Raw genomic sequence first — 17,524 nt, forward strand, 5'->3', positions numbered from 1 at the left:
GTAAAGCCCTGAGGGAACTCAGGATGGGAAAGAAGAGGATCTTGGCCCTAGACAGTGGAGGTGCCTATCAAAGGAATGATTTCAGTAAGCCCAGACTCTTGCATCCTCCCATACATAGAAAAGCGCTAAATTCATTAACTTGAGATGTCAGGTTTTCTTTAATTAACAGTAATCTTTTGATGTCCCAACTACCTGGTTTTTGTTGTAAAAACCACCCCTATATATCCTGGCTTCTCCCTTCACCCTCCGGAGCAGTCCCTCAGAGCTATCTGAGAGGCTGCTCCCGGGCTTACATCCTGAGAAAGTCCTCCCAATAAAACATAATGCTCAACTTTTATGTTGTGTATTTTCTTTTTAGTTGACAATAGCTTTTGAGTTTTGTGTTTTTTGGTAGGGATTAAATGTTAGAACATGCAAAACACTTAAATAGCACCTGGCACTCAAAAGTACTGAATAAATGTTGGGTAATATTACTTTTCAATCGAAACCCTCTTCAAGCTGAATGTTATGAATGGTCTCCAGATAGAAGATAATTATCCAGGATTTAATACCCTTTCATGTTAGGTCAAAAGGGTCATAGACTTTGAGATCCCTTGAAAGGCAAAAGCATAATAATGAAAGGAAGACAGATACCTTGCCTAGAAAACCAACTAACTCACTCTGAGAAATACAGAATGTACATGAGTTATGTACACTACCCTAACATGGTGAAGGAAATCCTTTCTAAACATTTTCTTTTCTTCTCCTTTAGGGACAGTTTTAATCCAGGAACCACTCAGATGACCCACAAAGACATCCTCTACCGACTACAATCTTCAAAAGCAAAGTGCATTAGTACTAATGATGTTTTAGCTCCAGCAGTAGATGGTGTTGCATCTAAATGTGAAAATCTGCACTCCAAGCTAATTGTGTCTCAGAGCCCCAGAGAGGGGTGGGAGAAGTGAGTAGCCATAATTGTTGTAGAACAGCTTCCCAAGAAGAAACGCAACATTGATAAGACAGTCAATCCATGACTGACCAGAAAAATGAAAATTAAAACAATAGACAAAGGGAACAACTGGTGATCATTCCTGCACTTATAGTGCAAAGCTCTGAGGCAATAAGGAGCTGGCAGTGTTTTTCATAGGTTGGGATCTCAAGGAAGCACACCCTAAGACAGAGATTAGTTGTGTAAGAAGTTTGTTGAGGAGTTATCTTGCATTAAACACCTGTGAAAGAAAGGGAAAGATGTGGGATTGTACTTCCAAAAAAGCCCTCAGCCAGCCTACTGAGATCTCTGGAGTTTGGATAGCCCTTCAAAGCTCTGCCCAGCTAAAGCAAGAGGTCCTATGCTGATCAGTAACTGGGTATGGGCTGTCCTTAGGAGGCATGACCTTGAGCAAGGCAGCTGTCTTCAGTCAAGGTAGTATCTAAAGAAGGATCCCAGCATCTGGAGGGAGTATGTTTGAAATCCTGCAGCAGGATCTAGGAGGTGCATCACAGCATCAACCACAGAGCTGTTATCTCCCAGGGGAACTGATCACAGTCAATCCTTCTTTGTAGGCTGCATCATTCCCTTGCTGACAGTAACATTTCTATCAGGTTATAGTATGAAGAATATTTAATGGATGCAATTATAAAACTGAATTATACTGACGTTCAAGCCCTGCTCTGGGGTGCTTCCAGGGGTCACTTGGAAATCTCGCCAAGTATTGGTTATATTTTAGCTTTAGGGTGACAGCAAATTCCCTTTCTGGAATGAGCTTCCTACCTTTACTCAATGATTTTGGAGCATGCTGGTAACTATGGACTTGTTCCTACCTCTTCTAAAATAGTTAACATTTATTGAGTTACCAAAGGCCAAATTCTGTTCTAATAAAAATAATGCTATAATTGCACAATAGCTAACATTTATATGGCACTGATTATGTGCCAAAAACTAATCCAAGCACTTCAGATATATTAACTCATTTAAATATCACAACAACCTAGGGAGTAGGAACTGTAATTATACAGATGAATAAAGTCAAATGCTAGGATCTGGCAGAACTGGATTTCAAACTTAGGCAGTCTGGTTTCTGAGCCCACATTCCTAACTGCTATGTATAATGCTTCTGAGAGACTGGTACACTAAACCTGCCTTAGGTTTCAAGAGCAACCATATCTATGATAGAAGTGATAGGTACACAGCTATAGTACTAACTTTTTTTAAAGAAAAAAATTATGGAATTATAGCCTAAACATTTGGTTTATCTTTGTTAGGATTTAAAAATAGCTTTTCTGGGCTTCCCTGGTGGCGCAGTGGTTGAGAATCTGCCTGCCAATGCAGGGGACACGGGTTCGAGCCCTGGTCTGGGAAGATCCCACATGCCGCGGAGCAACTGGGGCCGTGAGCCACAATTACTGAGCCTGCGCGTCTGGAGCCTGTGCTCCGCAACAAGAGAGGCCATGATAGTGAGAGGCCCGCGCACCACGATGAAGAGTGGCCCCCGCTTGCCACAACTAGAGAAAGCCCTCACACAGAAACGAAGACCCAACACAGCCATAAATAAATAAATAAATAAATAAAAATAGCTTTTCTGTATTTCTCATGGCTGGATATTTCTGATTCATTCATTCTCAGCTCAATATTCCCAAATAAAATTCTGTATGCTTCTTAGACACTCAAATGTGCAGAGTTTACCTCCCCTCAGCTGCCCTGATGTATGACATGTATCAAAGCCCAATTATCCTTTGGAACCAAAATTTTTTTTCTCTTTAACTGAGGCCCTTCCTTCCCTAGGTGGATACTTAGATCCTCTTCAGTCTTATTGTTTACTATATTCAGAACTATGTAGACTCTTTTTTGGGAAACAGAAAAACCATCCTTTTGAGGGGTCAGCAAATGTTTTTTATAAAAGGGATGGATAGTAAATATATAGGCTTTGCAGGCCATGCAGTCTCTTATCATACCTACTCATCCTTGCTGTCATAGTGTAGAAAGCAGTCACAGACAATATGTAAAAGAATGGACATGGTTGTGTTCCAATAAAACTTTATCTGCAAAAACAGAAGGCAGGCCATTTTTGGCCTGTGGGCTATAGCTTGATGATCCCTGCCTTATACCATTAGCCATGACTTCTATTAACATACCCTTTTTTTAAAAAATTTTATTTATTTATTTATTTATTTATGGCTGTGTTGGGTCTTCGTTTCTGTGCGAGGGCTTTCTCTAGTTGTGGCAAGTGGGGGCCACTCTTCAACGCGGTGCGCGGGCCTCTCACTATCGCGGCCTCTCTTGTTGCGGAGCACAGGCTCCAGACGCGCAGGCTCAGCAATTGTGGCTCACGGGGCCAGCTGCTCCGCGGCATGTGGGATCTTCCCAGACCAGGGCTCGAACCCGTGTCCCCTGCATTGGCAGGCAGATTCTCAACCACTGCGCCACCAGGGAAGCCCCCCATTTTTTTTTAAATCACATTTTTCTTCACATATCCATGATTATTAAGATCATAGAATCCTCTTTCTGTTGGAGGTATGATAAAATTCTTGCGTTTTTAAACTGCTTCAACTCTTCCTTATACATTAAAAAGCTATGAAGTCAACTTGTTATAAATGGGCTATTGACAACAAAGTTTAGTTTGCCTCTGGAAAGCACCTTAAAAGATGCAGAGAGAGATGGTTTTTTTTTTTTTTTTTTAGTATTTATTTGGTTGCGCAGGGTCTTAGTTGCAGTGTGCTCCTTAGTTGTGGCATGTGAACTCTTAGTTGCAGCATGCATGTGGCATCTAGTTCCCTGAGCAGGGACAAACCCGGGCCTCCTGCACTGGGAGCACAGGGTCTTAACCACTGTGCCACCAGGGAGGTCCTGAGAGAGATGGCTTTTACCTTGGAATTCACCCTAAGTCACTGGGGCCTGATCAATGAGATGAAGAGGTCTGAGTAAATCCTTCTCTGTGGTAACAGTCTGTGACACTGTGTTTGGGACTTCCCTGGTGGTCCAGTGGTTAAGACTCTGCGCTTCCACTGCAGGGGGCATGGGTTCGATCCCTGGTCGGGGAACCAAGATCCCTCATGCTGTGTGGTGCAGCCAAGAAAAAATCAAAACTAAAACAAAAAATATGATGCTGTGTTTAATGTGCAGAATCATTGTAATTCTTCCTTCATAGACATGCCAGTGACAACAACACCTGTGTGAAGATAAAACACAATGAGATGATGGCCATTTTCTTCACCAGCGGAACAAGTGGATCTCCTAAAATGACTGGACACACCCACAGCAGTTTCGGTTTAGGATTATCTATAAATGGAAGGTACTCTCACAGAACTGTAGCTTGAAGTGTCAGTGCTACAAAGGTGATGATTCCTTTATTGGTATTTTAAATTTGTTTTCATATATATATATATATATATATATATATACATATATATATATATAAAGTCTATTCTTTGTTTACCCTGGTTCTGGCTGGATTTGACCCCTTCAGATGTCATGTGGAATACCTCAGACACAGGCTGGGCAAAATCTGCATGGAGTAGTGTTTACTCTCCATGGATCCAGGGAGCATGTGTATTTGCACATTATTTGCCACGGTTTGAGCCAACTTCCGTCTTGCAAGTAAGGCAGAGCAGAAGAGGTCAACATTTAGAAATGCATTAGCACTGTCACTGACAGGACTGGTGCATAAAGTAACTTGCGGAAATCAGAGTAGACAACATGATTTAAAGTATTTCACGTCTGTAAAATCAATAAGCCTGAAAAGATATACAGAGCAAAGGTGTGAGTGTGTTTACGTTAGAATAAACAATGTTTTAAGTTGTGCTGTATCTACCATAGACATTTAGGCACTTACTAAAAATCGTGGTAAGACCACTTCTTCTAAATTGCAGATACTTTGCAAGTTTCCCATCACAGTCTTCTGTTCAGCACCAACTGCAGACAGAATACTTGTGCAGAATGATAAGACCAGGTAAGAAAGGTTGGTGAATGGGCACTTAGTGGGAGGAGGAGAGAGGAAGAAGAAGAAATATTATAAAATATTTTTTAAAATATTATAAGAAATATTATAAAATATTTTTATTTTATAAAATAAAGGATCTCTCTGCCTAAAAACATAGCTCCAGGCCAGTAGGTATGGGGTTTAGCAACCTCTTCTCCCCTTCCTTCTTGCTTACATTCTGTAAATGATAATTACTATATCCAGGGCGGTTTCCCTCAAGCAAGGAGAGGAAAGGGAGGGTTCAGCCAAGTGTATAGCTCTGAGCCCAGTGGTTATGGATAAGAAGGTGTTTATCCTTTGTATGATGACTGTTACCTGAGCTGAGAAAATATATGTCACCCCTATTTAAAACCCTATCCCAGCAAACAGGAAAGAAGATGAATGTCCTTTATTACTGATTCCATTTGAAAGTGTGGATTGATCACTACTTTTAAATTGACTTTATTTGATTTTTGAACAGGAAACAATTCACATGACATAAAATTCAATAGGTATATAAGAATATATTAGTGAAAGTCTTCCTCCATACCTTGTCCTCGGTCTCCGTTCTCCCTCTCCCGGAGATCTATGCATGCACAAGCCAATATGCATATGTTCTCCCCCTCTCTTTTATAATGGGAACATGATATGCACACAGTTCTGACCTTCCTTTCTTCACCTACAATATATCCTGGAACTGTGCTGTCCAATTTGGTAACCACTAGCCACATGTAGGTATTTAAATTTAAATTTTAATTAAATTAAAAATTCAGTTCCAGACTATAGCTAATAATACTGTACAGTAAATCCCCCACATACACGAATGAATTCCATTCCGAGAGCACGTTCGTAAGTCCAATTTGTTTGTAAGTCCAATGAAGTTAGCCTAGGTACCCAACTAACACAATTGGCTATATAGTACTGTACTGTAATATGTTTATAATACTTTTCACACAAATAATATATAAAAAACAAACACAAAAAATAAAGAAAACATTTTTAATCTTACAGTACAGTACCTTGAAAAGTACAGTAGTATCAGCTACATCACCGCTGCTTTTACGCTTGCTTCCAGACATCCTGGCCTTGAAATAAAGATACTGTACTACCGTCCTCTATACAGTACTGCACAGTAAAGTACACAAAAGCACAACCACTTGTAGATGATGCACGCATGTGACAATGTATGCCAGACACATGAACTAACTTACTTACTTATGTGACTGGACATGCAAACACACGTTCACATCTTTGAAAGTTTCCAGTTTGAAGGTTCGTATGTAGGGGACTTACTGTGTTGCACATTTGAAGTTGCTAAGGGAGTAGATCTTAAAAGTTCTCATCACAAGAAAAAATAGTCTTGTAACCACGTAGGGTAAGAGATGTTAACTAGACTTGTGCTGATCAGTTCACCATATACAAACATCAAATCATTAACATTGTAAACCTAAAACTAATACAACATTATAAGTCAATTATACCTCAATGAAAAACACTCAGGGCCTCAGTTGCACTAGTCATGCTTCAAGTGCTCAACAGCCACACAGGGCTAGAGGATACAATAGTGGACAGCTCAGCATAGAAATTTCTATCATAACAAAAAGTGCTATTGGACAGTACAATCCAGGAGCTTCTTTTTTCTTAACAACTGTAGAATGTTCTATTGTATAAATACTCCACAATTTAACCAGACAATTGGTAAACCTTTCATCACTGATTTAACATATTATGTGGTACCTTCCCTAGGGATGGCATGGCTTTTCTCTGCAACAAATCACCCCCCCGCCCCCACTCCCCCACCCCAGATAAAAGGGAGAAAAAGAAAAAAAAAACAAACTGGTGTTTCGGGAGTCATTTTATGGTAGAATGGTTTGTTTATTTTGTATTGGAGAAGGGAGTTGGGGGAAAAACTAAAACACTTTGTATGAAATTTCACTAGAAATAACCCGAATTTCCATTTTTTCTCCATTTTCCTCCTAAATTTAACTCGTTATCTGTCTTCTGAGAAACTATAAGTTCAAAAGCTTAAAGCACTGTGTAAGTGCTGGGGAATCAATCAACTCTGAAGTGACTGAACAATGGAGAAACAGGACAGGTCTGGATATCCATGAAGGATATGGACAGACTGAAACGGTATACAGACTTCACTGAAAAGACAGGGCTGGACTCAATTCAGTCGGATGAATAAAAACCAAAGTGTTTATTATATCTTTGTGGTTGAGGGATAAGGAGGGAGTGGCGGGATTAGAAGAAGAGTTAAAAAAAAAAAACTTGAGGGAAGATAGTTGCAAAAAAGCTCTGTAACAGATACAGTTTAAATAGCCATTCATTGAGGAAAGCCACTATATAATTGATCAGGGCCAGGGCATTAAAATTTTTTTTTAATTAAAAAATACTAGATCTACAAAAAGATCTCCCCTTATGTAGTGAGGAAATTTCTTAGGGCTACCTCAAAAATAGAAAATGCTGAGCTCCTTGTTACTTGAAATATTAAGTTTGCTGGACAACTCCTTGACAAGCACACTCTTAAAAGGTTTCTCTAAAGAGCTCGTAGAAATAAGAAGAAATTCTAGAGGAAATGAATGACATAATAACAAAAGTGGTTATTATGTAGGAAAGGGAGGGGTAAAATGGAGCAGATAAGGGAAAGCCTGAAAGAAATTTTTCAGTGTGTCTTTTTATAATGCTTTAATTTATGAACCATGAGAAAGTAGTACCTGGTCAAAAATTAGAATACCAAAAATAAAATAAAAACAAAAATTGACGAATTTATTAAATAGAAACAGCATAACAAGTATCATGCAAATATGAGTACAAATGTTTTCATAAATATGGATATTTTAGCAATTATAAATTTACTTAGTGTTATAACTTTATTATATTTATATTTGTTTAGTGTCTATCTCTATACTTCATGAGAGCATAGAATTTGTTTTATTTTGAGCCTGATTCGCAGTAAGTTCTGAATAAATATTTGTTGAATGAATGCATGGTGGATGAATGAATAAATTTAAGTTATTTGCAATGTTACTTTACTCTTTCTTCTTCTTAACTAGGCACTAATCTGTGGAAATTTTAAGGGAATGAAAATTAAGCCTGGCTCAATGGGAAGCCTTCTCCTGCTTTTGATGTTAAGGTTTGTACATCCCTTCCCAGGAAAATATTTAACAACCCAATCTGTTTACCACCTACCCCACTTCTACTCCCTTACATTTCTAGTTTTGGTGATGATTATGTTACTTCTATGATATCTTAACTTCCATATAAAGATGGAAATGGGTTAGAAATGTTAGTTTGTCTCTTTTTTTCTCTCAAAAGCAGTTCTTATGCCAAATAGTTCTAAGCATTTTATAAATATTAATTTCCAGAAGGAACCTATGAGAGACATGGCAATATTAGAACCGTTTTACAGAAGACGCCCAGAAATGTTAAAGACTCACCCAAGGTCACATAGCTAGTAGCTGCTAGTGCTGAGATTCAATCCCAAGGAATCTGGTTCCAGTATCCATACTCTTAACTGTGACACTACACTGCCCCTTCTGGTTAGGGAGCTCCAGACCTCCTAAAAGGGTCAAGTAGGCCAAAAGAGGCTACAGTTTACAATGGTTGCAGCGTTCTCTCTCTCTTCCTAAGCCTGCCTGGCCAGTTCCTGGCTGTCATGTAACCACTGCCATTTTCATCACTTGATCCCTAGGGGGCATCCTATTATCCCATCAGCACACTTTGTACAGGGTTAGACTTGTTCTAGGATCAACCCAGCCAAAGCTAAGTATAGCCAAAGGAACTTACACTAATACATAGAAGAAAACAATAGCAACAAAAACACAAAATGGATGAGTTTACAGAGACCTTAGACTCAATCTTCACTGAGGGTTAGCTGTAGATTAGACCAATGTTTCCCAAGCTTATCTGATCATAAAGAATCACATGGGTACTTGTCAAAAATACAAATTCTCAGGCTCCTTCTCTAGAGAGCCTGATTCAATAAATTTAGGGTGGGATGCTGAAATCTGTGTTTTAAATAACACCTCAGGTAATTCTTATAATCAGGTAAGTTTGAGAAAGTTTAGATGAGATTGATTGCTGATGTCACTATTTATGGAATAAACCAGATGCTGGTTCCTTTCCCTCACTTTCACTGTGCTACGGAAACTTGTCTAAAGGTAGGATTGCCTGATGGTTTTGGTCTGGCTCTGCTATTCACTAGCTGAGTATCTTTGGTTAAGCTGTTAAAGTCTGTTTCCTTATTTGTAAAACAGGGACCAGGGTGAACTTGTCCCAGTTTGCCTGAGACTTATTTAGTTTTAGTCCTGAAAGTAGTACATCCTGAGGATACACCCCCCTGCCTTAGTCACGGGCAAATCAAGATGGTTGGTAACCCTAATAATAACAGAACTGATTTCATAGGTTTCTAGTGAGGATTAATGAGGTAATATTTCTAAAGAGCATAGCAAAGTGCTTGGCACATAATAAAGTTCAAAAGATAGGCGCTGTTATTATTCACCTCTCCCTGGAATTCCTTTCCTTTGAAAAACTTTTCTAAGAAGAGATGGTAGAGCAGCATTGGTTACATTCTGTAAAAAGACTTAACAATAGTTCATTGGTTAATAGGCTGCCTTAGGTCAAGAAAGAAATACTGATAATTAAGCATTATCATATCTGCATTACAAGTAATCAAAAGTTGGCATTTCACACGGATGTTTTCTCTTGATGACAATTCCCAACATGCTATCAGAGTCTCACAGGCATAGCTGTACTCACAGCCATCCCAACTGCAATGTACCACCAGTTCCCCACTCATTTAAGCCCAGTGATTTACTGGAGCAGCTATCTTTGAATGCAAAAATTGTGTGGCCAAGAGGAACAGTACATCCCCAATGAGCATCTCCACTTTCACTTATTTAACCGAATTTCTTTTTATTGTGGTAAAAGACAGATAACTTAAAATTTACCATTTTTACCATTTATAAGTACACAATTCAGTGGTATTAAATAATACCACATTAAATAATGTTGTGCAGGTGTCACCACTATCCATCTCCATAATTCTTTTCATACTGTAAAACTGAAACTCTATATCCATTGAACAACGACTCCTCAATTCCTCTTCCCACCTGTCCCTCACAATCACCATTCTACTTTCTGCCTCTATGATTTTGACTACTCTAAGTACTATGTAAAAGTGGAATCATACAGTATTTGTCTTTTTGTAACTGGCTTATTACATTTAGCATAATGTCCTCAAAGTTCATCAATGTTGTAGCATGTGTCAGAATTTCCTTTCTTTTAAGGTTGAATAATATTCCATTGTGTATATATATATATACCACATTTTGCTTGTTCATTCGTCTATTGATGAGTGCTTGGGATGCTTCCATATTTTAGCTATTGTGAATAATGCTGTGATGAACATGGGTATACAAATATCTCTTTGAGACCCTGCTTTTGATTCTTTTGAGTATATACCCAGAAGTGGAGCTGCTGGATTATATGGTAATTTTATTTTATTTTATTTTTAATTTTTATTGGAGTACAGTTGATTTACAACGTTGTGTTAGTTTCAGGTGTACAGTAAAGTGAATCATTTATACATATGGTAATTTTATTTTTAAGTTTTTGAGAAACTGCCATACTGTTTTTCCACATTTTACATTCCCACCAATAGTGCACAAGGGTTCTAATTCCTCCACATCTTTGCCAACACTTGTTATTTTGGTTTTTTGATAGTAGCCATACTAATAGGTGTGAGATGGCATCTCATTGTAGTTTTGCTTTGCATTTCCCTCATGCAGCCACCTTCATTTTTAACTCTTTCCCATGGGCTTTTATTATTGGGCCCCTCCCTACCTAGCTAAGAGCATCTTTAGTGACATTCTGACATCCGGGGATGTACTCTAACCAGCTGGATATCAGATTTTTGCAACTTCAAAGATCAAAGCTCATAATTTTCATGTTTAAACATTCTAGGACCCCCTTGAACAATGAGGAATTAGATTGTCCCCAGAGAAAGAATATTTTATCTATTTTCCCATCTATTAAATAGTAGTCTGTGTTAAGTAATTAGAACTCTTAACATATCTCTTCTTGATACCTGAAACCAAATAATTCTTTAGATGACTGGGTGGGAATTTATACTTTTTTATTTGCAAGAATTTAAAAATAAGTTAACATTTATAATGCCTTTCAAGTTTCTCGTTAGGGACATAAGCGCTTTTCCTTCTGGAAAGGGCCAGATAAATATCATACCCTTATTTTCCAACAAGCTACATCTCAGGTTTGAAGGGTGTATATAAAAGCAGAGTAGAGTTTTCATATTTAGAAACAGCTAAAAGTAAGGGCAAAATCTGGTATATGAGATGAGCAATCAATCTGAGAAATGCTTATTTGGATTTTTAGAAAATGGATTGAACTCCCTGGAGAGATTCCACAGAGAAGTATAATGATGAAAAGTATAGGATCTAGAGTGTGATTGCTGAGATTTGAATTCCAGCTCAATCATTCCCTGTGGCGCTACGTAAACTCTCTGCGCTGCAGTTTCCTTGTATACAAAATGAGCATAATAATACTCCTGACGAGATATGGCTGTTATAAGGACTAAAGAAGATAGTACATATAAAGTAGTTAGAGCATTAGCATTTATTATTTAGGATGCTAGCTACTATTAGGTACTTCAGAGAACACGAGAGGATAAGAGAGCAAGGCTTCGGATTACCCACCACTGTCTCAGCCAGAGAACATTCCCCTTTTCCTGCTTACTCATATTGGGCTTCTAAAGTAAGATTTTGTTTGTTTCACAAAGTTTGAAAACCAGTAATGAAATATTTATTTGAAAGGAAAAGACAATTAAGATATGTTGCTAAATGATAAAAGCAGGTTGCAAAACACTAATATTATAAAGTGATCCTATTTTTTTCTATGTCTATATCATCTCAAAGGATATTACCAAAATGGGATTATTGTTGGATGATAGAATTAAAGAAAAATTTTATTCTTCTTTCACATTTTGCTAACCTGCATTTTACCATATATTTTGCAGTAAGAATTTAAATAAATACATTTCTCTTAGGAATTTAAAGTATACTTAAAATTTTTCTGAAGTCTGCATTCTTAAATGGCAAAAAACAAAACAAAACATGCAAAGCAAAGATTTCAGATGTGGCATTAAATAAATACTCCCTTAAATAAATTATTCTGTTTCACTCTAAATTTTAGATGTAGATGGCAATGTTCTACCACCTGGACAAGAAGGAGATATTGGCATTCGAGTTCTACCTAACCAACCATTTCACCTTTTTACACATTATGTGGTAAGAGACTTATTAAATAACATCTCATTTTCTATTTATTTCTCAAAAGTGCTTGGTAACTATCTCTATTTGCCACAAAATACACCTAGGATAGGTATTCAGCCTTTTCTTGAGAGATTTATTGTCCTGAACAGTAATCCCTCAGACAGGGAACTGAAGAAATACCCAAATGCTTATTAGAGAAGGGCACGCTGGTCTCCCCAGGCTAGATCACTGCTCCAACCCCGTGAAGGCAAGAGGAAGGGGGCCCTAGAAAGAAGACAGCCCTCTTAATATCATTAATCCTCTCTGCTGTAAATCAGTACCCAATAATTTTCCTGAAATCTGATTAGTGGTTTCCCTTCATGTAAGGAGTGAGAGAGACAGAGAATGGTGCAGTGAGCTTAAGTAATTTTCTTTCTCCCAAGCTCCTTACTGTTTGCAAACATACTTTCATCTCTAATTACAGTATACAAATTAGAGAAAAGTTTACCTCAGTATAATCAAAGGCCCAGGTTCTAATTGTCAGTGGATTTCACATAATGTAAAAATACTTCCTTTTTCTTCCTGCTAAACTTACAGAATCAATTCTCTACTTCTGTGTAAAATGAAACCAAATACAAAACAAACACAAAAAAACCCCTCTCTGTTGACTCATTAGGTACTTTCTTTTAACTCTGAGTATTGACTTCTCTTTTTTCCTGCAAGTGTTTAGATATTAACCAATTAGCAAAAGACTTATTTAGCCTTCTCCTCTGAGCGCCTGCAATGTTTATTTTGTGACCAATCTAAGAAAATTCTCAGGATGGCAGCATGCCTAGTCTTTGTAATTACAGTTTACCTTTCTGATTATTGGGCTGGCTCAATGCTAGACTTTCATCCCTATTTCCCATGCTTGCTCCTCTTCATTCTAAGGATTCTCAAAAACACCAAACTTTTCTTTCTCCTTAAATACTTAAAAATCCAACTGAAGAATCACATTCAAAATAATATTAATTATTAGTTTTATAGGATAATCCTACAGAAACAGCTTCAACTCTACGAGGCAATTTCTGTATCACTGGGGATGGGGCTATATGGATGGACATTTCTAGTTTGTTGCAAGAGTGGATGATATCATATTATCCTCTGGGTAATTTTTGTCTGTGGATATGTTTGTGTTAACAGATTGTAAGTATTCTGGAGTTAACCTTTTGCTCACCTTTACAAATTCCTGCCATATGTTTTGTTTCCCAGTTAATGAATTGGACCGTTTGAGATAAAGTGCCCTGATTGAGCATTCTGCACTTGCAGAGTTAGCTGTCATCAGCAGCCCAGACCCCATCAGAGGAGAGGTAAGAGAACTGATTCGTCTCTACCTTATAGTTTGTTGGCAGTCTAACATACTTCTAAACAGTAGTTCATTGAAACAGAATTATCCAAATGATTCATTCACTATGTAAGTTAGAGACTCATTACTAAATATGCAAGTCAGATAGAAATATGCTAATCAGAGAGAACTGCTACAGAATGAGACTGAAAATACATACTATAAAGAATTTGAATCCTTTCCATGGAGTGCTGGGGCAAAGACGGTGTGAATGCCAGCAACCCAGGCTCACACCAGGATAGGGTGCCAGAAGTCAGGTAGAAGGCTCAAGTTTTTACCCAGAAGGTCTGGAAACCAACGTGGACCCTGGTGTAGCTGAGGAGGATAGGCTGGCATCAGATATCAGGAATGGGAGCAAGGTCTGAGACAGGAACTAAGTAACCAGAAGTAGGCTGGCTCAGTCAGTAAGTAGAGGGTTCAGGAAATAAACTATGAATAAGACAGTAGTCCTGAAAACTCACTTTTGTTGGGGCTGATCATGTGGTAGTTTGGGTTTAAAGGTTCCATGCCACTCTTCAGTCCCCCTTTGCCAGGCAGGACCTCCAATATTCCAGGTAATGAGAGTATGGAACAGATTCAATGATTATTGAAGTTTGTCCCTTTTCTCTGAACTCCACCAGTAGGGTTTCATGAGTCTATATATATATCTGAATCACTTTGCTGTACACCTGAAACTAACACAACATTGTAAATCAACTACACTTCAATAAAAAAATTTTAAGAGAGAAGGATTCAAAGCTGTAATGTATAGCATGGTTCAATTTTTATGTATAAATGTATTGGGAAAAAACAGGAATAATTTATACCACTTCGCTGGTTTTCTCTGGAGAATAGAATTGAAAATGATTTTTAATTTCTTAAAAAGTTTGTGAGGATTAAATAAGTTAACAAAGGTATAGGCCTTATAGCAACATCTGGAACATATTAAGTCATTAAAAATATTATGTATTAGTTGCAGTTGTAGAAGTACAAGATTTTTTTAACCTAAAATCCATAAGTGGGCTTCAAAGTTTCTCTGAAATTCTGTGCAAAAGAAATTACTACAACTAATACCTAATATTTTTAATGACTTAGTATGTTCCAGGTATTGTTATAAGCCCTATACATATGTTAATTTATTTAATCCTCACAAACTCCTTTTGCAGAGAAGGAAATTGAGGCAAAGAGAGGTGTCCTAACTTGCCTGAGATTACATGCAAAGTGTGACTTGAACCCAGGTTGTCTGACTTCAGAGTTCATGCTCTTAACCATGTTAGATTGTTCCTTAATAATTTATCATTTTCTGTAATGGTTTATAAAGACTTTTATAAAGATAAATTAGACTTTACCCAAAGTGTACAAGTCATCAATATGCAAACCAGTATTTAGACACTAGTTCTTAAAATAATTTGCCTTTGAACAATTCACTTATAGCAAGGATAATTTTTTTTATTCATAAAAATGTTGATAAGAAATAGAGCAGGCATAAATACGATTAAATTCTATGAAATGTCAAAAAATGGATAGGATAAAATTATATACATGCATACACACACAACTGCTCCATGGCACATGTAATTTAGAAATTTTCAAGGTGTTTTGGTAAAGACAGAAATAAATAATTGCTCATAAAATGTTATAAAACTGCACACTGGTAAGCAATGACCAAAATTTGAAAATTTTATAACTGCAAGTCCTCACTTCTCACTAACTAGTTGTCCTGAGTGACTTAGTCTTTCAAATAATCCATTTTTGATCAACTATTTACTCCCAGACCAAGGTAGATAGGTAATGTTGCCAACTTATCTTCAAGCTAGATACATGAATCTGTGAATTCAAAAAGATTTAAGCCTCTTAAGTGCAGAATATTTAATCATAAAATTTACAGGTGACTCTCCTGGAACTATGCCCACAAGGCAGCATCATTCCATGGCAAACCCTAGGCTGGTATTCTGGATTTGGTGGTGCATACTAATTGACTCACCTAGAGTTCTGCCTCTAGGGAAGGCAGTAAATGGCAGTGCTGGCAGTGCCCCAGGAGAGAACATTTAGAATTCCAATACACTCTTGAAGGGGACTACACATGAGGAATGGCCTCTGTCTTCTCCAGTAAAGGTCCAAAATTTCTGGGCAGGATTTTCTAAAACATTTCAAGGAAGGGTGAACTTTGGGGAACAGGATTTGTGAGCATGAAGTGATGAAGTCTTCCCTGTCTTCTGCCAATTATAGAGCAAGGACCATTACCACTTTTACTCTTGTTACTGAAGGCCAGGTAAATGGTTCAGAGCAATAGCAAAGTGACTGCTGGAATCTTCATAGCCTTGCATCAACAGAAATGTCTATGGAATAAAGAGTGGACAGTCTCACTCAGTGAACTGTTCCCTTCAATAAGGATATGGCAAACCCATGAGAATACTGTTTATTAGGGCCACACTGAGGGTGGTGACCTATGAGCTAGACTAGATCAGGCTGGGTTGTTATATAAAAGACTGTGCTTAGTGCATTACCAAGTTTCCAAAAGAAAACTTTTTCGAAGGAGATAAAAGATGAGGCAAGAAGTCAAGAGCAGAGATGATCAGAAACAGGTCAGAAAGTAGAGTTTAAGATGTAGTTAGATGAGAAGGTTCAAGTATAGATCATAATCAAAGCAGGGGTTCCAGAAGCTCTCGTATTAGATACAAAATCTAGGTGTGGGAGTCAACTGGCTGGCTTAAGAGCATAGAGCTGGGATCAGGCCCTAATAAACCTTTTGGCCCACCCCATTAGGTATTTAGATTAGATTCCCAAGTTAAGAGAAAGAAAAGACACACTAAAACATAAGAATATACAACTCATCTTCCTGGTGTTCAAATATTTATTTTAGGTAGTAAAGGCTTTTATTGTTCTGAACCCTGATTAGAAGTCAAACGATCAAGAACAACTGAAGAAGGAGATTCACGAGCGTGTAAAAAGAACTACAGCACCTTACAAATATCCCAGGAAGGCAGGTATTCTGATTATGAACAATATTTGCTTAGTATTCTGGAAATTTTCAGCTGTTTATCTTTTCCATTTTAATGAACATTCTCCTCAAACATGCTATACCAAATATTCCAAACTAAACTAATGACACGGATAAGAATCAGAATCTTTGAGATTAAAATGAAACCCTTAAACTAATTTGTTGGGTCATTTGGCTTACCTGACTTATAGTAAATACAGTAAGTCCTCTATATTCGAACAAGTTCTGTTTGGAGAGCACGTTCATTAAGTCCAGTTTGTTCGTTAAGTCTAACAAAGTTAGCCTAGGTACCCAACTAACACAATCGGCTATAGAGTACTGTACTGTAATAGGTTTATAATACATTTCACACAAATAATACATAAAACAAATACAAAAAATAAAGAAAACATTTTTAATCTTACAGTACAGTACCTTGAAAAGTACAGTAGTACAGTACAACAGCTGGCATACAGGGGCTGGCCTCGAGTGAACAGGCAAAAAGAGTTACTGACTGGAGGAGGGAGAAGAGGTAGAGTTGAAGGATTGTCAGCAATAGGAGGCGGAGGGCAAGCTGCAATTTCACTCAGGCCTGATGCTGATGGCACAGGTTCGGGTTCCTTGCTGGAACCAGATGCACGTTCGCATCTTTGAAAGTTCACAAATTGAAGGTTCGTGTGTAGGGGACTTACTGTACTAAATATCAAGAAAAATATCCTCAACAATACCCCTCTCCCTTTTTTGGTTGTTACCAAAAACCCACCCCAATGGGTGTCCTGATTCTTTCACCTAGAGTTCATAATAGAACTTTCATATAATTGACTTTGTCTAAAGATGAAAACTTCTGGGCTAATTTTCTTCCCTTGATATCTACAGGTAGAATTTATTCAAGAGCTGCCAAAGACTATTAGTGGGAAGACAAAAAGAAATGAACTGAGGAAGAAAGAATGGGAAACAATTTAAATTCATTACTTAT

General features: G+C 37.7%; 1 protein-coding gene across 1 annotated transcript in view; it reads left to right on the forward strand.

The window, feature by feature from the left end:
• Positions 1 to 17,511, forward strand: part of ACSM3 (acyl-CoA synthetase medium chain family member 3) — a 28,563-nt gene extending 11,052 nt beyond the window's left edge. Inside the window, 15 exon segments of the mRNA XM_059898700.1 lie at positions 758 to 940; positions 4,125 to 4,267; positions 4,416 to 4,573; positions 4,846 to 4,925; positions 6,941 to 7,067; positions 7,991 to 8,036; positions 8,039 to 8,070; positions 9,302 to 9,308; positions 12,147 to 12,241; positions 13,232 to 13,286; positions 13,289 to 13,352; positions 13,457 to 13,480; positions 13,482 to 13,554; positions 16,432 to 16,555; positions 17,429 to 17,511. Coding sequence (XP_059754683.1) covers positions 758 to 940; positions 4,125 to 4,267; positions 4,416 to 4,573; positions 4,846 to 4,925; positions 6,941 to 7,067; positions 7,991 to 8,036; positions 8,039 to 8,070; positions 9,302 to 9,308; positions 12,147 to 12,241; positions 13,232 to 13,286; positions 13,289 to 13,352; positions 13,457 to 13,480; positions 13,482 to 13,554; positions 16,432 to 16,555; positions 17,429 to 17,511 — 1,294 coding nt within the window.
• The last annotated feature ends 13 nt before the right edge of the window (positions 17,512 to 17,524 follow it).

The sequence above is a fragment of the Balaenoptera ricei genome, chromosome 15 (genome assembly GCF_028023285.1).
Source record: "Balaenoptera ricei isolate mBalRic1 chromosome 15, mBalRic1.hap2, whole genome shotgun sequence".
NCBI lineage: Eukaryota > Metazoa > Chordata > Mammalia > Artiodactyla > Balaenopteridae > Balaenoptera > Balaenoptera ricei.